At 59.0% G+C, this 23396-nt stretch overlaps 3 protein-coding genes across 6 annotated transcripts; 1 reads left to right on the top strand and 2 right to left on the bottom strand.

The window, feature by feature from the left end:
* Positions 1-212: 212 nt before the first annotated feature.
* On the bottom strand, positions 213-9289 carry NKPD1 (NTPase KAP family P-loop domain containing 1). Of its 3 annotated transcripts, none has more exons than XM_057492925.1 (5): positions 9270-9289; positions 7175-7287; positions 5827-6264; positions 3458-3589; positions 213-2300 (listed from the first exon to the last, which is right to left on the bottom strand). In XM_057492925.1, the coding sequence occupies exons 2-5, from the start codon at positions 7272-7274 to the stop codon at positions 493-495; spliced, it is 2478 nt and encodes an 825-aa protein (XP_057348908.1). In that variant the 5' UTR covers positions 7275-7287; positions 9270-9289; the 3' UTR covers positions 213-492. The 3 variants fall into 3 exon arrangements, with proteins under 3 accessions (XP_057348908.1, XP_036741418.2, XP_036741420.2); XM_036885523.2 differs by lacking the exon at positions 9270-9289 and adding an exon at positions 8032-8152; XM_036885525.2 differs by lacking the exons at positions 5827-6264; positions 9270-9289 and adding an exon at positions 8032-8152.
* A 728-nt stretch (positions 9290-10017) lies between these two features.
* TRAPPC6A (trafficking protein particle complex subunit 6A) lies at positions 10018-20112 on the bottom strand. Its single transcript, XM_057493301.1, is given in 7 exon segments — positions 10018-10119; positions 10264-10356; positions 11023-11140; positions 11343-11649; positions 13967-14069; positions 14323-14458; positions 19577-20112. Coding segments are annotated over 7 exon segments (963 nt in total). The 5' UTR covers positions 19681-20112.
* A 53-nt stretch (positions 20113-20165) lies between these two features.
* Positions 20166-22895, top strand: BLOC1S3 (biogenesis of lysosomal organelles complex 1 subunit 3). 2 transcript variants are annotated; one of them, XM_036885527.2, is made up of 2 exons: positions 20166-20315; positions 20766-22895. In XM_036885527.2, exon 2 carries the CDS (start codon positions 20775-20777, stop codon positions 21375-21377), a length of 603 nt encoding a protein of 200 aa, XP_036741422.2. In that variant the 5' UTR covers positions 20166-20315; positions 20766-20774; the 3' UTR covers positions 21378-22895. The 2 variants fall into 2 exon arrangements, with proteins under 2 accessions (XP_036741422.2, XP_036741421.2); XM_036885526.2 differs by lacking the exon at positions 20166-20315 and adding an exon at positions 20410-20574.
* Positions 22896-23396: the final 501 nt, after the last annotated feature.

The following is a 23396-nucleotide window of genomic DNA, read 5'->3' as shown; positions in this document are numbered from 1 at the left end:
GGATACTCTGGGGCCGTGGCCTGAGTCAGCCTTCAGCTCCCCTGCCTTGGTTGCCCGCCCCCAGGTGCACACCCTTCTGCTGGGGGATGCCAGGGATTAGGCTGCCAGCTGAGGCGGCCCAGCTCCCTGGGGATGAGGTGGGCTTGGCAGGACAGGGCAGGCTAGTCCCCAGTCCTTGCTGAGCCAGGGAGACCAGGGCACGAAGACCAATCCATGGCTTTCACACCTTCATTTATTGCACTTAGACCCTGAGTTCCTCACTGGTCTTTCAGCGCCAGCTCAGACACTGGCACTGACACACTGCTGCTGCTAAAAGCACTCTGGCTCAGATTCCCCTGGGACTCATTCCTGACACTGGACCCTGGGCCTAGGGCCCAGTTGGGCCCTGTATATCCTCATCTGGGCAGACGGAGGAGCTGTTGCCTCCTGCTGTTCCCAGAGTCCTCCACTCAAGGCCCGTCTCGGGTGGATTCCCCCGGGAGTGAACGGTGCTCAGACCACGGGTCTTGGCTTGTCGCAGTGCGCGCAGCCCCGGGGATGGAGGGCCTCGCTGCCTTTTGTAGGGGTGTGCCCTGCGGGGTGGCCAGACCCAGACGTCCTGGGCTCATGGTTGCCTCCGTGGGAGGCGTGGTGGGTGTCGCCCTCAGGCGACTTGGGTGGGCTGTGCGTCTTGAGGGCACTGACAGCCCGGATGAGGCCCATGCGGCGGCGGATGGAGTGGTCCAAGTTGACCGTGCAGCGCAACAGTTTCTGCGCCTCGGTCACGGTGAAGGGGAAGTCAGTGCCCAGGAAGCGCTCGAAAAGCTCGGGGTCACCGTCCAGGGCCAGCACGTTCTGAAGCGCCTTAGTCATGGTGTGCAGCTCGTGGCTGTTAGCACAGAACACGTCCCAGAGGAGCGCGCGGGCCTCGGGCGCGCCCCCGCTCTGCTCCCGGTCCTCCAGGCACTGCAGCACCCAGCTGAGGCGGCACGGCCACTGATTGGCGAGCACGACCCAAGCCACAGCCTGACGCGGCGTGGGGCCGCCGAAGTTCCGCTCTTGCTGCTGCAGCAGGCGCACGGTGATGGGCACGGTGTTGACGATACGCCGCATGGACACCATGTTGTCCGGCACGTACTCGTAGAGGCAGTCGCGCTCGTCGTACAGGCAGAAGAGCGCCTCGCGGATGAGGCGCGCCGCCTCGGCATCGAGGCGGCCCTGCGCGCGCTCGTTCCCCGCCTGCGTGTCCACGGACAGGAGCTCCACCCCTTCGCTGCTGCCCGCGTTCCCACCGGCCCGCCGCAGCTTGCGAGTCATCTCGCGGTAGAGCAGGTCGTCACGGCTCTGCACGGCGTCGTGCAGGAACTGCAGCTTGGTACGACGGCCCATCATGGGCACGGAGAAGGGCAGCGTGACGGTGCGATTAAGGAAGAGGTAGCCGTTGTCGGCTGTGCCCTTCATGGAGCCGGCACTCTCTAGGCATGAGACCAGGATGCTGGGGTCCACCACCAGGATGAAGATGAACGGCGCGTGGCTGTCGGACAGCAGCGTGTTGATGGCGTTGAGCACGCCCACCACGCGCTCCGGGCAGCACGTGTCGAGCCCGGTGACCTCGAGCACCACGCGCAGCCGGCACCGCTGGTAGATCTCCAGGAAGCACAGGAAGTCAGTGAGCAGCTCCACCTCCTTCTTCACCTGGCACATGAAGCCCAGCTGGCTGCCGAACTTCTCGCGCGACACCAGCCGCTCGATTTTCTTGCGCTGGCTCACGAATAGGTGCTTGCCCACCGAGTACATGGCCATGAGCATTCCTGAACCCGACAGTGTGGTGGCCGCGCCGCCGAACGCCCGCAGCAGGCTGTCGTTGACGCTGCTGCGGCCCAGCACGTGGCCTCCCATCGACAGGTAGAGCAGGCACACGCCGAGGCAGAGCGCCCCCATTAGCGCCAGCAGCGCCACGCACACGCGGCGCCGGCAGTGCCACTCGCTCTGGCAGCAGTCCGGCGTCGTGGTCGGCCTGTTGCTCAGCACCGAGTAGACGCTGAAGGGCAGGGCGCCGTACTGGTGGCGGATGCCCTCGCACAGCGTGGTCACCAAGCCAGCCCACAACTTGTCGGTGCCCGCATACTGCCAGGCGCTGAAGCGGATGAAGAGGAACTTCACGTTCTTGCGCCGCAGGTGCAACTCGGTTATGATGGGCTGCAGGAACACCAGGTACCACAGCAGCTGCAGCAAGCCCCAGCCGCGCACGCTCCGCGGTTGCCACTGCACGCGTTGCAGCTCCTCTGCCTCTCGCTGCGCGGCCTCCTGCTCCATCAGCGCTGCGCGGAGGAAGGGGGCGCGAGGCGCGTGAGGGGCGGGGCGCGGGTGGGGGCGGGGCCTGCATGTCCGACCCGGAGCCAAGGCCTCAAGAGCCGAGGCAGGTGCGGAAGGAGAGGACTGGGCGGGGGTTGTAAAGTGTTTGAGAGCTGGGCCGAGTGTCAGGCGAGAGCAGAAGTAGAGCCCATGGAGGAGAGAGGACAGGAGGGGGCAGGGAATGCTCTAAGGAATGAAAGACTGCCTGTGAGGTGCTGAGGAAGAAAAATGCTCAGTAGCAGGGTACCGCCTCGGTCTTTCTTGGATTACTGCCCTCCTCATCCAGGAAGTCCTCCCTGATGCATAGGCTAGGTCAGGAGCCCTTGGGCTCCCCCAGCCCTGTCCCCTCTGAGTTGCCATTGCCTGGGAGGCTGCATTGTTGGAGAACAGGTCTGTCTCCCCCCGCTGGCCTGAGAGTCAAGGAAGGGCAAGGGCCTGGTTGTCTTGATCATCTGTGTACCCTGGGCACTGAGGAAGTGCTGCGGGAGTGTCTGAGGACGGATCATGAGAGGTTGAGGCAGGATCTGTCTGCTAGGAGGCCAGTGAATGAATGAGTGGATATGTGTTAGTCACCTCCAGCCCCTCTGGCCATGACTGGGGCTGCGGTCTGAGCTCCCACAGAGTTTGAACCAGGTCCAAGCTGCTGCACATCCTGGCCAGGTTTCAGCTCATTTCTTCAATTAACACCGACCAGTGCCAGGCCCTGGGCCAGCGCTGAGAAGAAGAGATGGGTCTGGAAGGGCACAACCCATTAGGGACTTGGCAGGAAACTTGGCCTCAGTGAGGAACCTGGACTTTCTCCCTATGGCCCTGGTGAGCCATGGAAGACTTTTTGAGCTGGGGAAGACAGGGCTAGATCTGTATCTTAGAAAGATTCCTTGGAGTAGATTTGGTTGGGGAGGAGAGTGAGACTGGAAGCCAGTTAGCCAGTGAGGAAATGAGCAGGGATGGGGAGCAGAGGCTGTGGGTGTGGGGAGGGACCTGGTTAATACTGACTTCTGGGCATCTGGACATGGGCAGGCTGGCCTCAGGGCCAGTGGGTCTTGGGGAAGGCTGTTGCTGAGCAGGCTGCAGAGGCTCGTTTCCCTTCCTCCCTCCTCCCCGAACACAAACAGATTCTCACTGGTGATCTTGTCCAGCATCATGTGCAGGCGGCAGCCAAAGTGGGCATAGAAACCCACAGTCACAGGGACCGGCACGTGGCAGAGGGTCTTGGCCAGGCAGCTGCAGTAGACATCATCTTCCGTCAAGATATCTGGGGCCAGGGTAGGGGAAGGGTTGGAGGTGGGGAAACTGAGTCAGTGAGGCTGGCCAGACACCACCCTCCTCCCATCTCCAGAGCATGCCCCTCAGCCTTTCCCTGCACCGGCATGCTTCCCTGACTCCCCAAGTGACTCAGGTCAAACCTCAGATGACCAGAGGTATCTGTGACCAGGGGAAGCCCCCTCCTCCAGGGGCCAGAGGTGCCCCCTGGGGGTCCCCTGGGAGGAGCTGATGCCAGATCCACCAGGCAAAGGCTGAGAGGCTAGACTTCCCCTGGCTTGGAGGCCTGTGGGAATTGGGCTGCCCTGGCCCCAGGTCACCAGGCTCGGCCAGCAGCTTGTAGCTCCCCTAGGAAAATCCCACAAGCTTCTTTTGGGATTCGGGGCTCTCAGATACCTAAGACACGGTGCCTTTCCATGCTCCAAAGTTCCTCATGTCAGCCCCTGCCTGTTCTGCTAGCCTGGCTACGGCCTGGACGGGCCCCAACAACCACAGGCTTTTCTCAGCTTCCCGTCCACCACTTACCCTGACCCATCTCCCTCTCCATGACCCCATGCCTACCGTCACTAATCCTGCCCCAAGCCTAGCAGACCAGCCTTCTAGTCCAGGCCCCACCTCCTTTCTCACCACATTTCTCTGCACGTCCCGGGGCAGAATGATGCCTCGGGCAGGCTCAGCCCCTTCCTCTGAGGAGTGGGCCGGCAGAGACACCAGGGAGCATGGATGCCAAAGGGTCTGGCCAGGGGTGGACCATCATCAATGCCAAGGTGTGGGATGGCCGTTCAGGGCACAGATTACAGTTTAAGTCCTGGCACTGCACACAAGCATCTTGGTAGCCATTTGCAGAGGGTGCCCTGCTTCTCAGCCCCCTGGGTCCTACTTGTTGGACCTGGAGTTGGGGTGCCAGAAAGGTAGGGGACACCAGGTATTGTGGAGACAACACGCCCACTCTCAGAGAGGCCTCAAGGGCAACAGGATCCCTCTTTGGCTGGGTGAGCACCCAGCCTGGAGGCACAGGAGGGAGGGCAGGACTCGGGACAAGGTTGGCTAAGGGGACAGCAGGGTGGACCTGACCCCATTCCACCTGATCGCCAGGTGGCCTCGCCTCCTTAAGCCTCGACTTCCCTGTATGTGAAATGGGTCTCATGGCCCGGCGGTTCCAGCAGCAAGGTTGTGCCTGACCCAGTGCCTGAGTCACTGCTCAGACCTAGAAACCAGCCTCATGCCCCTGCCTCTGTGGTCACCTCCCTGGTCAGGCCAGCAGCACCTCTCACCTGGACTCCTGCTTCCCGCCCCCGCCTCCCACAGTCCACTCGCCTGTTAGGTCCTGAGTCAGCTCATGTCCCTCGTGGCTCGCGCCTCTCCTGGGATAACAGCCCAAGCCCTCACCCTGGCCGCCAGGTGCCACCGGCTCTGGCTGCCTCCCGCCCTCCCTGACCCCATCGGACCCTCTCCCCTTTGCTCCCTCCTCTCCCACTGACCTCCCTGCTGCCCCTTCAACAGACCATCTCAGAGTCTTTGCATTTGCTGATCCTGTGGCCACTTACGCAAGAGCCCACCCTGTCTTTGCTCAGATGTAGCCCGGTGACCCTGTTTAATTTGCAAGCCCTGATGCTCCCTGTCTCCTCTCCCTGCTTTATTCTTCCCCAGCATGGTTATCACAGGTGGCCACCTTTAAAATTTTCCTTACTTGTTTCCTGTATCCAGCTGCCCCCACCACCACAGAACGTCTTTGTCCTGCTCCCTCAGTGCCCCCAGAACAGCACCTGGCACCACGGCAGCCATTTACTACCCAGTCAGGGAAGGACGGGGGTTGTGAACCCCCTGAGTCCCTGCTCTGCTCTCTCCACCCCCAGGCCACTCCGGGCCTCTTACTGCGGCTGCACACTTGACCTGTCTCCCCCACACCAGAGCTGGCCAGGAAGCCGGAGCTTGTCACCCGCTGCCCGAAGTCCTCCGTGCCCTGCTGGGCCCGGAGAGGGAGGGCCAGGAAGAGAGAAAGCAGAGCAAGGGAGACAGCCAGACAGAAGCACCGCGGGCAGGCTGCCCTAGAAGCCTTGGAGCCTGTCGGGTGGAGCAGAGGCGGCTGCCCTGAGGCCCAGCGACAGGGAGAAGTGCCCTCCAAGACCGGGACCAGAGTGAGGGGCCAAGAGGCAGGCCGAGGAGTAAGAGGCCCAGACGGGAGACGCGGTGGCAGGGACAGAGCCCCCAGGATGGCTGGGTGAGCACCGGCGCTGTAGGAGGTGAAGGGGCTCAAGAACTCCAGGGTAGTCAGGGGCTGGGTGCCAGTGGGCCTGCTGGACTCCAGGAGGGTGCTGACTCCGGAAGGCAGGGCTGGGCCGCCGCTGGCCATGGTGGGTGCCATGGTGCGTGAGGTGGTGGGCTCAGGGGGCAGCTGGGGGGCGCTGGCCGGTTGCATGGGGGCAGCGGCAATTGCAGGCAACCCCTCCCGGGCCCCATGAATGAAGCAGAGCCGCTGCCACAGGCAGCCGGGAGGTGGGAGCTGGGGCTGCTGCCGCAGGACGGGGGGCTGGGGGCCCCGGCGACAGCTGCTGACACCCCCCTGGTTGCTGTGGTGGGCCAGTCGCCAGTGCACTGGCAGGGGTAGCCGGCAGGGCCCGTGAGCTTGCAGGGCCGCTGGGTCACGGCACCACTGGTGACAGCATCCTGGAAGGAAGGAAGTGGAGGGTGACTGGGCCCAGGTCCCCGGCCCCCCAGGCACTGGCAGGAATCAGGTTGGGTCTTCTGGTGGCAGTTGGGCTGATCTCTCTGCTGAGGCCCAGGAGGAGTCAGGGGAAACATGAGGAGGGGGTGTGGGCAGAGCCCGGGCCAGGCTCTGCGCTGTCCCATGGGTGGGGGCTTGGGCTTTAGCAGGGCGAGGGGACTGGAGAGGGTATGATGCCTCAGAATCTCTGCTAGTCCCTGTTACCCCAAATCCCTTGCTCCCCGAGGGGCCCCTGGGGTGGGAGGGACTGAAGAATTCACCAAGAGCTGGCCTGGTTGGTCCAGAAGAGGCGGGAGTGATGGTGGCCTTGGAGAGGGGCCAGGCCAGGACTGGGAGGAAGAGGGGAGGACATCTCCCTGGGGCTCGGGGAGGGCTGGAGGGAAGGGGGCTGCCCTGGGAGGCCTAGGCCCCAGGGGCCCGAGGCAGCCCTGATGGGGGGTAAATGCCCCTTCCCCACCTGGAACAGAAGCACGTGTGGTCATCCTGGGAAGCTGGGCCCCGCCTACTTCATACACAATGTGTGCGGGTGCTCGCTCCCCTGCCCTCCCTCCCACCACACTGCTCCCCCAGACTGGGGGCATTCCCAAGGCCTGGCAGTCTGGGGAGGGGAACTCTTCCCATGCTAGGGGAAGGGGCAGAACAGCTGGGTCTCCCCTGCTGTTACCCCAGCCCAGACTCCCACCCCTGGGCCCCCTAGAGCCTGTGGTGCTCCTGTGGCCTCACGCAGAAGCCTCAATGGGCAGTGCTGGCAGCTTCTCTTTCTGGGGGTTCTCCTCCTGCTCAGCTGTCTACTCAGCAGCCCTCACTCACGGACCTCTCTCCCTGCCAGGACCCCCCAAACTGAACCCCTACCTTTTTGGCGCCCCAACTCTGGGTCCAAGAGGTAGTGCTCGGTCGGGTTCTGGAGGGGCAGGGCGCCCTTGGTGAAGTGGACGGTGTAGTGTTTGTGCATGGCGGCGGGGGGCCTGGGGGTCAGAGGAGAGGGCAGCTCAGTGACTAGCCCCCCTGGGTGCCAGCAAGAGCCCCCCCCCCCGCTCCCCCAGGATGGCTCCCAGTGACATCAGGCGAGACTCCTTCCCCCGATCGTCCCCAGTCTGGGGTCCCATGTAGCCCCGGTCAGGTAGAGGCACTCTTTAGGGTAATACTGAGAGGGCAGAACAGAGCAAGGATGGTCAGGCGCAGCTGTGGGGCTTTTAGGGGCTACTTTGGGGTGGGCGAGGTTTCCAAGGTTGGGTGATCTGAGCGCCCTAGGAGTTTTCAAGAGGCCAAGACAAGGGGAGTGCTGAACAGATACGGGCCGGGCCGGGGCAGTGTGGGAGCTGGAAGGTGGCTGAGTAACCTAGGGGAGCGCTAGGCGCTGGGGGTGTGGGGGGCTGGTGCCCTTTAAGGAGCACAAGCCAATTGTGGGCAAGCTGGGAGGCCTGAGCTACCCAGGGTCTGAAATCTCAGGTTTGGGGCCATCTGGGGACTGAATGAGAGAGGGAGATGCTGGCGGAGCACATGAAATCGGGTGGTCCAATCTGGCCAAATGGGGTGCCCCGGGATTAAAACAGGAAGAGCAAAATGCAGAAGTGAGGGAATGATGCTGTTTGGAGGGACGGACAGGTGCACCGAGGGCAGAGGACACCGGGACAGAGAGCTGGAGCTCAGCGAGGATTGGGGCCAGGCATGTGGCCCCTGCCCGCCACCCAGCCTGGGGTCCCCCGTACCTGATGGCCGTCTTGCAGCCCCGGCTCCCTGCCCAGCCGAGCTGATGTGCCGGCCCCACCGCCTGCTGTCAGCACAGGCCCAGCTGGAGAGGCCCAACCGGTTTGTGTGCCCTGTCCCCGCCCCTTCCCCAGCAGGCCCGCCCAGTCCCGGTGCTCTCTGCTCTGGGGGACTGGGGGCTGTCTCCTGTGTGGTACCCCTGATAAGGGAGGGGGATGGCTGCCAAAGGGCTGCATGGGGCAATGCTTGCCGGGGGTCTCTGGGACCAGCCCCTCCGTCCTTCTGCTGGAAGAGAAGGAAGCTGCAACAGGGAATCAGAGTCTGAGGCTGGAAGAAGACACCATCCCCTGTTCAGATGCCAGTTCCTCCGAGGCCCAGCTGTGTGATCTTGGGCAAGTGATCTCACCTCTCTGGGCCTTGGCTTCCTCATTGCTGAGTGGGCCAGTGTCAGCCCCTGCTTCTCGTGGTTTTCAGCAATCCACTGAGCACAGAGCCTGGCACTTGGCAACGACAGCAGCTAACATTTGCTGGGCATCCACAGACCCATTTACCTGGCTACTTAAACGCCTCACGTATACTGTCGACAACACACACATGTAAAGGCTGGCTGCATGTGGTGTCCATGCTTTTCATAAGGAGTCCCCTTCTTCCTCACCACACCCGTTGGGGCAAGTGTGATGCCCACTGTACAGATGAGGAAACTGAGGCCCAGAGGGGGGAAGTCCCTTGCTCCAGGTCACACGGAGGCAGAGCGGAGCCCTGAAAGCAGGCAGTGGTTTACCCGGCAGGCTCTTGGGGCTTCGCTTCCTGTCTGCTGGGGAAGTGGAGGGCTTCTTGCAGACTTTTTAACAGAGGTGAAGGTAGGGGTGGGGGGCCTTAGATACTACAGGGCCCCCTCTGCTCTCCAGTGCCCTGTTTCCCTGAGCCTGCCTGTGCCATGTGGCCAACAGTCGCTGCGTGGGGAGATAGGACCTGTCGGGGGTGGGGGAGGCACCACCAGGACAAGAGAGAAGCCCACCCGCCCTTGCAAGGCAGCCCTCTCGGGGCTCTGCTCCTGTGGCCGGAGCTATGCCCCCTCCCCTCCCCTGGAGGCGTCCTGCCTTGTGCCCCGGGCCTCCATGGAGCTTCTCCCCGGAAGGCTTCCTCCCCATCCCCAACTCCAGGACTCCGCCCCACCTGAGCGATCCCTGGGGATCAGGGAGGCAGGGCTGGAATGTCTGGATTATCACCTGGAATTTACCTGAAAGAAGGGCTGGCTATAGCTTGAGGGGGTCTGAGGGGAGAGGCAGGAAGCACCCGAACAGCTCAGAGATGGTCATCTCTGCTCTGTGCCAGCTGTCTGGGTGGCCTTGGGCTGGGCCTCCATTCCTTGGCCAGTCAAAGGGGGTGATGCTCCCACCCACCCGGCCTGCATCTCTGGACTGTATAGGTGATTAGGGGGGTGAGGCCCAAGCATGTAGGCCGCCAGGGAGGGGCCTGGCATGTATTGTTCAGTCAGCCTCCAGGTGCACCCACCCCCGTACGTGGGCCTGGTGGCCCAGCAAAGGAAAAGCCCCTGGGGGAGGGGTGGAGGCGGGTAGGCCACCCCCAGGTAGGAATGGGGCTTCAGCTTGTCTGATAGAGGGTCTGTGGCCCAGCCGGGCCCTGGGGGTCAGGCGGGCCGAAAGATCCACGGTGTCTGACTGCCTGTGCAGTACCCCCATCAGTGCACCCACCAGGGTGGCTTCCATTATATCCACTTGGGTTCCTGTAGGGGGAGAATGTTCGAAAACACCAGACCAGATTATCATTGACAGTCCTTTGCTCTGGGCTGGCACATCCCGGGAAGCAGGCAGGGGGGCACCACAGGCTGGGCATGGGTGGGCTGCACCGCTGTGGGGCCTAGGCAGGTGACAAGCTCTCTGGACCTCAAGTTCCCCGTCTGTAAAAAGGGGCTCAGCAGCCTGGCCCTGCCTCTCTAGCCCTGGGGAGCAGGGATGGGAGGAATCCTAATGACTCACAGGTGGGCAGGGCTGGCACGGAGTGGCCAGGCTCTTGACTCCCAGGGTGCTAAGGGTGCCACTCAGGAGGCTGCAGGTGGAGGCCAGGGACTGGGGTGGGAACAAGGGTCATTCATTGTGGGAGGAGGGAGAGGTTGACACCTGGGACGGGGCTTCGCTGGGCTCTGGCAGAGGCCTACCTGGGGTGAGGGCTAGGTAAGTGGGGGAAATGAGGTGTGGGCGGAGTCCCAGTGCCCCCCATTCCTCGGGTGAGTCCTCCAGATACTGTGGGCCAGAGGCCATCTGGGTGAGGAAGGGGGAGCTGTTGTCGTGGAGGACATAGGCGCCCTGGGGGCAGAGGAGAGGCGGTGGGGGCTGGGGCGGGTGGCCCTGTGCATTTGTAGTCCAGGAGCAGAGGCCAGGGCGTGGTGCTCTGACCACTGAGCTGAAGTCTGGAAGCATCCTCCCTCAAACCACTGTGGCCACAGGCCCTGTCCTTCAGAGCGGCAGAAGGGCCCAGAGGCTTCCCAACCTGGGCCCTCCTTGGGGCTGTGCTGGCCCTGCTCCTCTGGCTGCATGACTTCCCAGGGAAAAGATGGGACAGTCCCTGCTCCAGGGCCGCGGTGAGAAGCTACAGGCCCAGGCCGGGTGCAGCCGGGGCGCCTGACCGGGACTTGGACCAGGTTGAGACAAGTAGTGTCACTGTCACACCAAACCGAGGTGCTGCCCGCCCTGAGAACCTTTTGCCCGCCTGCCTGCCCTGGGGCCCCATCCTGGGAGGCTGGTGGAAATTCTGGAAATAGCCACGCTGCCCCATTGAAGCCTCCTAGCTTCCCTCAGAGGGTTGACAGAAGCCCTGAGAAGGGCTGTGGCTAGGCCCCCCGGGGTGCAGCCTCCCAGCTTTGGGTGGGCCCCCACGGGGCTGGGCCTGCTGCCGCCTCCTCTGTGGGGTTATCCTCCTGGACTCTTGCTTTCGACCTCCACCTGCCGTCAGGAAGCTGGGCGCGCACCCACCTGGTGATGGGTGGAGAGGCTGTCCATCTGCTTTTGGAACACGGCCATCCACAGGTCTTCGCACAGGAACTTAAGGACGTCCAGCTCCTCCCTGAAGGCCAGCATCTCCTGGGGCAGCCTGGGGGGCCGTGGCAGTCACTGGGACCAGGCTGGTGCCGAGGGGCTGGGCAGGGCCAGGGTGGGGAAGCCCAGGGTAAGGAAGAGGGAAGAAGCCAGGCTGGGTCCCCGCACGGAGGAATGTGCCCTCTCCACCCAGGCATGGCTCGGAAGGGACCCGGCCGTGGGTCCTGCCTGCCCCCCGCCAGCCAGGCGGTTCCCACCTCTACCTCGGGGCCTGGCCTACATGGAAGCTCAGGTCCTCCAGGACAGACAGGCTCGTCTTCTGTCCCGGAAAGGCCAGGGAGAGAGGCTCAGGGGCCCTTGGCCACCTCTCACTGGAAGCTGCCTGGTGTAGTAGATGCAAAGGGGACTTCGAGACTGACTTGCCCGTGTCTGTCAGTTCAGGGGGGAGAACACCCAGGAGGACCTTCCTCCCCAGCCTGGCCGGGCTCAGGCCTTCCGAGGGGGAGCCTGGCTTTGCCCCGCCGCCACGACATACCTCCACGCTTGCACATGGCGTCCACAGCCCTCAGGACTAGTTCCCCTGTGCTCAGGAAAAATGGTGGTCTTCCCCAGGCTCAGCTTCACCCCTGCTTGTTGAATCTTTCCTGAGAACACCCAGCGCTTGTTGTAAGTGCTGCCAGTGTGCACCCTCACACACCCTGTGCGGTGGAGCAGTGGCCGCCGTGGTTCAAGGAGACTTGCCCAAGGGCTCCTGGGGCAGCAAGCACCTGGGCCCTGCACCTGGGCTCCCACCCTCCCGGCCTGGCTGGCAGAAGGCTGAAGAGGTCACTCATGAACAATGAGCAGGGCTCAGGGAGAGGGCCGGTGGAGGGCTGCCCGGGGTCCATCCGAGTGCCTGAGAGGGTGGACGGCACAGCCAGAGGACAGCCAGCTTGAGTTCTTCATTTGGGCGACGTGAAGAAAGCAAGGGAGGAGGCCCAGGTTGGGGGCACCAGAAATCCCAGGAGAGCCTACGGAGCGGGGTGCCATGCTCCTCAGAAAATCCGGCAGAGCTGAGGGAGGAGGTGGGCGCAGAGCCCTGGGAGCAGAGAGCTCACCCACAGGCCTGAGCCCCGCCACCCCTTCCACTGCCTGCCCCCTCCCTTGGGAGTGACCACCAGCCTTCTCTGCAGGACAGACTGGCCATCAGCAGAGCCCTCTGAGTGGCAGGTGGCATCTCTCTGCTTAGATCCAGCCCTGAGGTGATGGCTTGGCCTCTTCAGCAGGCTTCATGCCGCCTTTGGGAACCCAGCCGTCCGTCCCCCTATCGCCCTCTGCCTGCCCGCATGATGCATTCTTCCCACGGCCTGGGAGGCTTAGGCTTCCAACCTCTCCATTCCCGGCAGCCTTCTGGTCCTCCTGCTTGGGATAGGCCTCAATCCCAGCCCTGCCCGCTCTGTGCCGTCACTGAGTGGGGACCCAGCTCTGTCAGGGTGGGGACCCAAGCCGACCCTCAGCAGCCAACACTAGCCTTGGCACATGGGAGGTCCTTCAGGAACAGACACAGAAAAGTGCAGAGTTGGCTCTGAGCGGGCACTGTGCGCTGGGCGCTTTATGAAACCTCTTGCTTAATTCATCCACCCTGTAGGGTCGGCCGTATGTCACACCTGGAACCCAGGGCTCAGAGGGGTCAGGTGGAACCTGCCGCAGGCACCTGCAGCATGAGGCTGGCCCTCTTTCACACCTGGGCAGGTTCAGCTCCCATGCCTAGCTGCCCAGGCAGGTGGGTGGCCAAGATGCCACCCACTGCTGTCCCAGCCTCACTGAGGTGGAAGGGCCAAGGCCCACCCGGTGGGGAGTGCAGGGAGCAGGGAGGCCCGAGCAGAGGGTGCCTGTGTTTTGGAGCAAGGCACCCTCTTCTCTGCCAAGCCACCTGGCACCCAGGCCCTCGCCCCCCTGGAGGTTCTGTGCTCCTCCTGTGGAACCAGGCCTGGTGATGACACAGCCTCCTGTGGGTGACAGACACTGATGTGCTCTCTGGCACTGCCCGACTGGCTTTCCTCTGGTTTCCTCAGGCACAGCAGGGCGGGCTGCACAGGAAGGGCTCTGGGAGGCGTCTGATGACTAAGCATGTGCCAGAGATGGGCCCGACACCTACTTGCTGTAGGACTGGGCCATGCTAACTGCTCTGTGCCTCAGTTTCCTCATGTGTAAAAGGAGGACTGTGTTGACAGTACTACCCCCAAGGTCAGGCCCAGTGGTACCGTCATCATCATTCACGGCCTGCATCTGTCATCTTAGGTGATGAGTCTGCTGGCTAGAAGGAAAGCCCCGGGACGGCTCTGTTCTGTGGGCTGCTGTGTCCCAGCACCTAGCATGCTTGCTGTCCAGCCCTCGGCGCGCCTTCCCTGCCTGGTGGCTGCAGGTCCTGCGTCACCTTGCTACCAGAGGTGAACTCCTAGAGGAGGCCAGGAAGGGCTCCTCTCTGACCCAGAGCACCTGGGTCCCTGAGGACTTCCCAGCGTGACACAGAAGAACCCAGAGTCAGCTTCCCGAGGAGGGATCCTAGTGGGGTTTCAGAGGAGGGGCCAGGAAGAGACGGAATGCCGAGCAGAGAGTGGGTGCAATGGCCAGGAGGCAGCAAAGAGCGTGGAGAACGCAGCTGTGCCACAGCCTGGAGGTGGGGAGGTGGGGGAGTGGGGGAGTGTGGGGGTGACAGTAGTGTGAGGGGAAGGGGAGGGGCCCCTGTAGACCAGGTTCAGGTGGGTGCATTTCCCCCCACGTGACTCAGCTATCTGAATGTTCTCGATGCAGCCAGACTGGAAGACCACACAGACCGTCCACGGAGCTGGTGTTCTTGTAGGGACGCATGCAAAAACTAATGGTGCGATGATGATTTTACCTGTCATGGGGGACATCGCATGGGAGAAAAGCTGCACTGTGAGGGCTCGGGCGGTGTCCTCCACTGGGCCGGGCGCCTCTGAGGAAGCCAGGTCTGCTCGGGTCTAACAGGAGTTCAGCAGGGGAGAGAGCAGACTGGGAAGGCAGCCCAGGCCCAGGCCACAGCCAGGACAGAGGCCCTGAGAGGGACAGCCAGGGCCAACAGGGTCCTCAGCCAGGCTGGGGGGCTCCGAGGGGCCCCTGGAAGCTTTCCAAAAGTTCAGGTTTCCCTTCGGTGACCTTCAGACTGCCTGGGTTTGAGTCCTGGCTCCGTCACTTCCTGGGTGGCCACCACAGGCAAGGCCTCGGTTTCCCCACATGTGAAATGGGGCCGATGGCAGTGCCTGCCTCATGGTGCTGGTAGGCCTGGCACTTGGCAGCTGCTCTTCCACAGCTGCTGTTACTGTGGCCCCAGTGGCCCGGCCCTGACAGGGACCAGTGAAAACTCCGAAGACTGGGGTGTGGGGAGTCATGAGAAAAGGGAGGGAGAAGGGGGTAAGGGGTGGCACGGAGGGAGGGCACAGCGGAGGAGGAACAGGTGACAGGAAGAGAGTGTGGAGGAGGGAGGGAGCGGAAGCCTCCCGGGAGTTGGGTGTTCCTGCTGGAGCCCCTACCCAGCTCTTCAGGGACCAGAGGTTTACTATTGTCATAGATGGCAAGGCAGGATGCCATTCATCCTAATCCTCCTCTGAGCCCAGCCCAGAACCAGTCCACCCTCCCACACCCACCTCGGCTAAGTTTAGACAGCAGCCCACTGAAAGCAAGGACATAATGCAGAACCGGGGGGCCCTTCAGAGAAGGCTTTTTGGTGTCTGCCTAACAGTGTCCACCAAACCTAGGAGGCCCTAGGAGGCGGGGACAATGCAACGGGAAAGTTCTAGGAAATGAAAAATACGGTAGCCAAAATACACATTGTTAACAAGGGAGCCGAAAAACAGACCTCTGCAAGGCAGATAAAGCTTGGGGCCCAGACTGTCAAGGAAAAAAACATGAGGTAGAAAAAAATAAGAGGAAAGTTGTAAGGCACATGGAAGACATCCAGGAAGGCCAGCATTCGTCCGAGTGCCAAGAAGACACGTACGGAGCAACGCAGGAAAAGAAATAATCAAAGAGATAAGAGAAAATGTGCTGAGCTCAATTAGGAAGATTCAGATGTTCAGTGTGAAAAGGCCACAGCTCCAATTAGGATGAATGGAAGAGAAACAACTGACCCCATCCCTTCCCACCTGTGCTCAGCCTGCAGCAGGGCCCTCTCCCACCCAGTCGTGATCAATTTACTCGTGTGGTCAGTAAATCTGAGCCTGGCACACCTCAGTTTAAACCTTCTATGGCTCCCACAGACTTCAGAACAGAGCCCCAGCTCCCGCAAGGAGGTTCCAGATCCGTTGCTGGCTGCCCAGCCTCGGATGCACTCACCCCCACCCCCAAGGCTTTGCCCTTGCCGTCCACTCTGCAGGCAACTGGTCGGTTTCTCCGGCTCTTGCCTGAGGGCAAGGATGGCACCTGATAGCTTCTGGGGCCTCCTGAGAGAGGGGCAGGTGTGGGCACTCACTGGGCCCTGGTGGACTGAAGGGCTGGCCCTGCAGGGCTGGTCCTGGGCTCACAGTGGTGGATGACGGCTCACTACTTATTACATGCAGGCAGAGGAATTCACTACTTCGCCGACAGGCTCCCCTTATCTTCAAAGCTTCTGAGGTGCAGAAACCACTGCTGCCTCCTCCCAGAATTTTTCCTGCTTTGATAACAAAGGCCCTTGAACCTCCTGGTCCCTCTGACAGTCTTCTATTCAACCTGTAACCAGCCAGAATCCATTCAACAGCCACACCTAACCTCCGAACCAGACGGGATGTGATCGCCAAAGCTCCCGGGTGCCTGTGCTGTGGGTACAGAGATGGACAAGCCACTATCCCTGTCCGCAGCAAGCTTGGGCACTGGTGGAAGGGGCAGACCCAACGCCACAGACATGCTTTGGAGCCAGATGCCTGAGTTCTGATTTTGCCTCTGATCGACGCTGTGTGGCTGTGGGAAGGCCTCCCTCTCTGATTCCTCAGTCCCTCCTCTGTAAAACCAGATGATGACATCTATCTCACGGAGCTGTTAGAGGGCTAAACCCCATAAATACTGTGCTTAGGACACCTAAGTACCCATGAACAGGAAGCCTGCATTTGGTTCAGATGGGACACTTGCTGGATCGGAGAAAGAATGGAGAGAGGAGGGGCCAGGAAAGAGAAAGGACAGAGAAAACAGCAGTTTCCCACACAGCACCACTGAGAAATGTGGCTCCCCGGGTGGGAGGGATTCGGGGAGATTGCCCCACAGTCCTCACACTGACTGTATCTGGGAGCCACCTGGGAGCAATCTGAGGCCTGATGCCCAGGCCACATCCCAACTCAGCTCTGTGGGCGTCTCTGGTGGGGGACCCCAGCACGGGAATCCCAGTGGCAGCTGGATAGAGCTACTGCCCGAGAGTCATAGGCACAGTTGTGTGCTCTGAAAGCTGGGGTGAGCAACCCAGGATTGCTTAACCACTGAAAGCCACTAAATTCCTGCTGGAGAGTGTCCGCAAAAACACACTGAGCAATGCAGGTGGGAGTTTATAGCACGGGCTTTGGAAGTGGGAGGCCTAGTTACATTCCTGACTCTGCCACTTGAGAGCATGCACCATCCATCTAAGCCTCTGTTCTTCATCTACAAAGTGGGGAGACTCATACCAACCCTCTGCAGGTTGTTAGGAGGCAAAAAGGAAATCAGAAGTGTGAAACCCATGCGCTCAGGGAAATGAGACACTCATCCATGGTAGGTGCTACTATTACTGGTCATAATACCAAATGAATCCCAGTCTGCACCCCCACCTGCCTCAGCACAGAGGCTGTATCCACGTCTTCCCCAAATCCACACTGAGCACCTGCTATTCGACCGGCACAGTCCTGGTTCCAGCCCACACAGTACCCATCTGGCAGGGGAGACAGATGTGAATCAAAGAATCATATAGATCCATAATTCAGATACATACCTGAGTGTGATGGGGCTACCAAGGAAAAAATGGGGCCAGGGGGCTGCAAGAATGCAATAAGGACACTTTGGGGACTTGGAGAAGGCTTTCCTGACAAAGGGCCATTGAGCCAAGATACGAAGGATTAGTAGGTGTGAACGCAGTCAAGATGAAACGGTGAAAGGTGCTGGGAGAGGAGGGAGCAGGCTGGTCCAGAGGCAGAGAGGAGTGATCCAGGAAGGGGAGGGGGCAGAGGGGACACATGGAGATAGAAGAATGCTCAGAACCTGGGGAAAGGCTGGAGGTGAGGGAGAAAAGGCTGATGTCCGGCACTCCTGGGTTTCTGGCTTAAAGCCAGGACGGATGGGTTGTTGAGACACTGCAGCCCCTCCCTAACACGCAGGCCAATGCCTACGCCCTCTCCCATGCTTTACCTTCCTCACAGCATTCCCCCAGTGTAATATGTGCTTATTTATCACCTTATATGTCTGTCTCCCCTAACATAAGGTGCAGCAGGGCAAAGGTTTTTGTATGGCTCACCGAATAATCCCCAGAGTCTACAACAGAGCCTAGCACCAGGAAGGTGTTAAAGTTTGTTGAACTGGAAAGAAACTAGGTTGAGAATCATGAGCCACACCCTCCATGGGGCTCCTAAATCAGGGAGAAAATCTAAGCCAATAAAAATGTCTTCACAAATGCTGGGCATAGAAGCCACAGGGCATAAATATGCAAAGAAGTAAAAAGCTAACCTTTTCAAACAATAAGGCTTCTCTCTCACTTACCAACTTAACATTTCCCTGTATGGCCCCGGAAGATGACTGGTTAGCCAGAGACGGGTAAGATTCCTCAAGGGAGGAACAACCTAAGACAGGCACAGTCGCAGGGGGCCATGTGGTGAGAAAATGGGGAGCAGCAGAGGTGAGGCTTAGAACCTCCCCCCTCATGTTCTGAGAGAAATCTTCTGCATACATGGATGTTTATTGCCCTCGTCTAGCTCGGATTAACACATAGTCTACAGGCACACACCTGATCATCTACATTTGCTCTCTTACAACACTAAACTCTGTTTTCTACCTTTATCTCGTATCTACCTACTTCAGCATTTTATTAAAAATAATAATAATAGAGAAATGTGGTATCCACATATAAATCAAGTTTAAAAATCAAATGAATATTCATATTTGAACTGACTGTGTATAGTTCATAATGCATGAACAAAACCGAAAGCTTCTGTGATGACTGCCCTTGCACTGTTCACCATATAACTTATTCACTATGTAAGAATTTGTGCTCCATGTAAGAATTTGTTCGTTATGCATCAGAAGATTGGAGACTGACGAAAATTAGGCTTGGGGTGGATTAATGATTGTGCATTGAGTATTGACCCCCCTATACAGAAATTTATTGTGGTTAACAACTATTTGATCAATAAATATGAGAGATGCCCTCACAAAATATATATATACATATATATATATATAAACACACTTCCAATTGTAAAATAAATAAGTAACCGGGATGTAATGTATAGCATAAGGAATATAGTCAAAATATTGTAACAACCTGGTATGGTGATACCTGGTACCTAGAATTATCATGTATATAAATGTTGAATCACTGTGTTGTACACCTGAAACTAATGTAATGCAATACTGTTGTCAACTACCCTTCAATAAAAAATAAAAAAAAAATAATAATAATAATACTAAAAAAAAAAATGTCTTCATATAGACGATGATGATTATAGGAGGAAAAAGAAAACAATGTGACCACAGCCCCCATTAATCAAGCACCTACTCTCTCCACACCCTTTCTTCTTGGTAACAGATTTTATAACAAGATCTCCCATATTTTAAGAGCTGATGGTGTGCTAGATATCTCACTAAGTACTTTAAAGTTTGGACTCATTTATTCTTCATAAGAACCAACTTAAAAAATGCCAAGCTACCTCAGGGCTTTGCACTTGTTGTTCCTTCTTCCTGGAATGCTCTTCCTCCCACTTAACGCGGCTTGCTTCCTCCCTTCTCTTCCTCAGAAAGGCTTTCCTCCACCATCCAGGATTCCATCCCTTGTTTCCCTGCTTACTTAAGTTTTCTTTATAGATATTCTCACCAGCAGGTGGCCTGTTTTATTTTTATTTATTGTTTGACTCCACCACTAAAATGTAAGCTTCGCGAGAACAGAGAAACTGCTTGGAATATGATAGGCGCTCAATAAGCATTTGTTAATGAACAGATGTTCACTCTGAGACTTAGGTTCTGTTATGGTGCCCATTTTGCAAAGGAGAAAACTGAGGCATTAAGTCATTGGCTCTCACGCCTAGTGAGGGGCGCAGAAGGGATTCAACTCAGGAAGTCCTTAATACAGATCCAACATGGTAATTATTGCATTTACTACCCGCCTGTTTTTGTGCAGGTCTTAAGCTAAGAGCTTTACCCGGAGCTGTCTTGCTCAATTCTAGCAGTAACCCGCGAGGCAGGGCTTGCTGCGACCCCCACTTTGCGTACGAACCGGCGCCCGGGGGCGCAAGCAAAACAGGTGCGGCGCCGGGGTTAGAGTAGAATTCAGCTGCTAGCGCGCGGTCCGCCCTTCCCGGTTCTCAACCCTGCTTTCCGCCGCGGCCCGTGCCCGGCGTTCACCCCGGGGCCGGGTTCGGGGTCGTGCGCCCGGAGCTCCGCCACCATCTCGGCGTGCAGAAACTCTCGAACAGCGCCGCGTCCGACATGCGGCAGCCACCTGCACCCGCCTCAAGCGCTTCGTGCTCTCATTGGCTCGGATGGACATGCCCCGCCTCCTGCACCTGCACGCGAACCCGCCTACTCCCGCTTCCATTGGTGTTTCAGACTAGCCCCGCCTTCCCCCTCCGGGCCCACGTGGTGCGCTCGAGAACCTGGGACACTACCGGGAGGACCTACTTCTTTCATTGGCCACAAGTGACAGCATCTATGACTTCCCTCCCTCTCGTCCCTGTTTCCGTATACTCGGGCATTTCCATTGGCCGAATCGCTGTTACACGTGACGTAATTCATGTCTTAAAAATCCCTATCTGCCCACTCGCTCAGCAGCATAACCCGGAAGCGCCAGCCCAACCGCTTTGTTATTGGCACTACCTACGTTCACGTGACTCCTCACAGCCGCCCGCGAAGCTGGTCCTGAGGGCTTGCTTCCTGACTGGTAGCGGAGCGGCCCATGTGACTGACCGCCAATGCTCGCCCAACGTGCTCGCGGGTTGCTTAGGGCTGCCGACCTCCTTTTTCCGTAGAGACGCTGCACTTCGGCCGGGTAGCGGATCCTGCAGGCTCGGACCTTCAGTGACCCGGTACGGTTTCGGTGATACCGCTCCCCGTCAGAACCACTAAGGCATCCTGGGTGCAGCTGGACTGTCACCCTTCCCATGACCCTGGCACTGGTCCCTAAGCAGCTCGGGAGCCCGTTTGCTCCCGGATCTGACACAGGCTTGGAGGACGGTGTGGAGGGCGTGGCCTCTACTAGGAGGCAAAATCGGGAAGAGCTCAATTTGGGACTCTGGGAGCTCGAGCCTCAGAGCTATGACGCACTTGTCCTCAGTTTCCCCATCAGTACACAGCGAGGCTGGGGTCCAGTAGCTCCCATCATCACTGTTTACAGAAAAGGAAACTTGAGGCCCAGGCAGGGGAAGCAGATGACCCCAAATCGCTAAGCTAGTGGAGGGGCTGGGAATACAAAACCTGCGCTTATAACCTCCTCCGGGCGCCGCCTTCTCATGCGATCCCTTTGCCCTTCTCCCTAGCTCTGCGCCATGGCGTCCCAGGGTCTTCGGGGGAGGCCGCTGCGGAAGCCCGCGACGGTGGTGCGGGGGGAGGCGGCCGAAACGGACTCGGAGCCCTCTGCGTCCTCGTCGGAGGAGGAGGAGCTATACCTGGGCCCCTCGGGCCCGACGCGCGGCCGCCCCACCGGGCTGCGGGTGGCGGGGGAGGCCGCGGAGACCGACTCGGACTCGGAGCCGGAGCCGACAGCTGCACCAGAGGACCTGCCTCCGCTCGTGGTGCAGCGGGAAACGGCCGGGGAGACCTGGGGCGCGGAGGAGGCCCCGGCGCCCGCTCCTGCGCGCTCGCTGCTGCAGCTCCGTCTGGCCGAGACCCAGGCGCGGCTAGACCACGACGTGGCGGCTGCGGTGAGCGGCGTGTACCGCCGTGCGGGCCGCGATGTGGCCGCCCTGGCCAGTAGACTCGCGGCCGCCCAGGTGGCGGGGTTGGCTGCGGCCCACAGCGTGCGCCTGGCGCGGGGGGACCTCTGCGCGCTGGCAGAGCGCTTGGACATTGTGACCGGCTGCCGCCTGCTGCCCGACATCCATGGCGTGCCAGGGACTGAGCCCGAGCCAGACCCGGGACAGCGGGCCTAGCCATAGCCCACTCCCCTGTCTGACCCTGCCCTTCGGTGGGCCATGTGGCCTCTGGACCTGGCTCTGTACTCTTCCGTAGCCACCCTCGAGTCTTACTGTAGTCCTCAAGGCTAACCCCGCCCCTGGCTAATGCTGGGCGGGGAGGTGTAGTGGCCCCGCCCCGCGCCTAGCATTTGGTTGTCTCTCTGGTTGCCAGCCTGCTTCTGAGGCTTGGCTCCAGTTCCTTTGGACCTAGCTGCTCCTTGATCTGTCTCCATCCTGGGGGCTCGCTGTGCCCCTCCTTTCCTTGTGCTCTGCCTCTCTGAGTTTGGTTTCTGTTCACAGGGGCTGGTCCTGTTTCTTCCCACAGGAGCCCCGATTCTGGCACAGATTCACTAGCATCTTTCTTTGCTACTTTGGCTCTGCCTCTAGTCCCAGCCCAAATTCTGAAATTTTGTCTTCCTAGGCTGGGCCCTTTTTCTGCTCCCCAGTCTTGGCCCTGGTTGCACCCCTAGTTTTAGTCCTTGCACTGCTACCTCCTGGCTCTTTCTCCTTGGGCTTAGCTCCAACCCCTAGGTTAGGAAACAAACCTCTTGTTTCCTAAGTCCAGCTGTACTCTCAGGATTGGTTTTGCTTCTTTTTGCTCATTCCCGCTCTGCTTATACCACTACCCACCTGATCTGAGCTCCAGAGACCCCTGTGGTTCCCTTCATTAGGCATAAGATGAGGTTCCCTCCTGACCCAAGGGAGTCCTTCTCCCAATTCTCTAGGCCTAGGATGGCATCTTCTCCAGACCCAAGTTGGTTGGGCCTCCTTTCCCTCCAGGCCAAGGTGGCACCTTGGGTCCAAGCGCCAGACAGAAGATGGCCCTCTTGACTCTGCAGGCCAGTAGCAGCACCCTTTGAGCACTTAGGGCCCCAAACAGGATTGCTCTAGTCCATTGGGTGCAGTATGACACCATTTGGCGGACGAGGACCACATGGATGGTGTTTGTTCTCTGTGTTGGACCTTGAATGCTAAAAGGCTTGGATGCTGGTTTGGCTCAGAGTCTGGGGTTAGCCGACGTTCTGTTCTTTCTCACCTGCTCCCTTTTCTGGTCTCTGCTCTAGCCCCTCAGTCCCATTCCCATTTATAACCCCTCCCCAACTCTTGAATCCCAACCTGAAGTGAGATCTGAGTCCCGGGATGGAGAAGTGAGGCAAAGTGCTGTAAGGTAGACCCATTAAAATTCCAAACATTTACTGATATGGCCTGTTCCTCTTATCGCCCCACCTAAGCCAGAGGAGGGTAAGTTGGTGATTTCTCTGAGAATGGGGGTCCCAAGATAGGGATCCTTCATGCCTGGCCTACTGAAGGTGAAGCTGTATCTGGGAGATCAAGGCCCTGAGTGTTTTGCCATGGCTCTGCATGCATTTATATTTCATTAATTCAACACTTTTACTGGGCACCTCTTCTGTACCTGTTCTGTGCTGGATGCTGAGGGTGCAGCAGCCATCCCACTGGGGGAGACAGACATTAATAAAATGTTCTTGTAAATAATGGATAGTTTTGATAATTGTAGTTTATATTTGAGCTGTGATTTTTTCCAGCACTATGATTAGTGCCAGAAGAAGTACAAGAGTTTTGTGAGAGTAACTAAGATCTGTCTGATCTTGTCTGGGGATGTCGGGGGGAGGTCAGATGGCTTCCCTAAGGAAGCACTGAGTGAGTTTGAGCTTGGCCCTTGAGGTGTAAACAGGTGAAACTGGAGTGTGGTGGAGAAAGAAGGTGCAGGCAGAGGGAAGAGCATATGCAAAGGCCCTGAGTCAGAAGGGAGCATAACCTATTTAAGTAACACAAGAAGATGACATCTCCTTGAGTGGAGATGGCTGGGTGTGGGGGTCATGGGTGCTGCACAGCAGGAACAGACAAAGCTGGGCTTTTAAACTAGGTAAAGATTCTTGGTCTCAACCAGTAAGCAGAGAATGATGTCACTGGGTGTGTGCTTTGTGAAGGAGACTCAGACTGGTGTTTTGGCAATGTGGTTGCCTCTAAAAATTA

The sequence above is a fragment of the Manis pentadactyla genome, chromosome 15 (genome assembly GCF_030020395.1).
Source record: "Manis pentadactyla isolate mManPen7 chromosome 15, mManPen7.hap1, whole genome shotgun sequence".
NCBI classification, from domain to species: Eukaryota; Metazoa; Chordata; class Mammalia; order Pholidota; family Manidae; genus Manis; species Manis pentadactyla.
Note: the sequence above shows the minus strand (reverse complement) of the source record. Positions and strands in the feature narration are given on the sequence as shown.

Coding starts and splice junctions, on each gene's coding strand:
- BLOC1S3 (XM_036885526.2), top strand. CDS start 20,545: ATGACGCACTTGTCCTCAGTTTCCCCATCA. Junction 20,575..20,765: donor TGTCCTCAGTTTCCCCATCA/GTACACAGCGAG, acceptor CCTTCTCCCTAG/CTCTGCGCCATGGCGTCCCA.
- NKPD1 (XM_057492925.1), bottom strand. CDS start 7,274: ATGCACAAACACTACACCGTCCACTTCACCAAGGGCGCCCTGCCCCTC. Junction 6,265..7,174: donor AGAGTTGGGGCGCCAAAAAG/GTAGGGGTTCAG, acceptor CCTTCCTTCCAG/GATGCTGTCACCAGTGGTGC. Junction 2,301..3,457: donor GATGCTGGACAAGATCACCA/GTGAGAATCTGT, acceptor TCCTCCGCGCAG/CGCTGATGGAGCAGGAGGCC.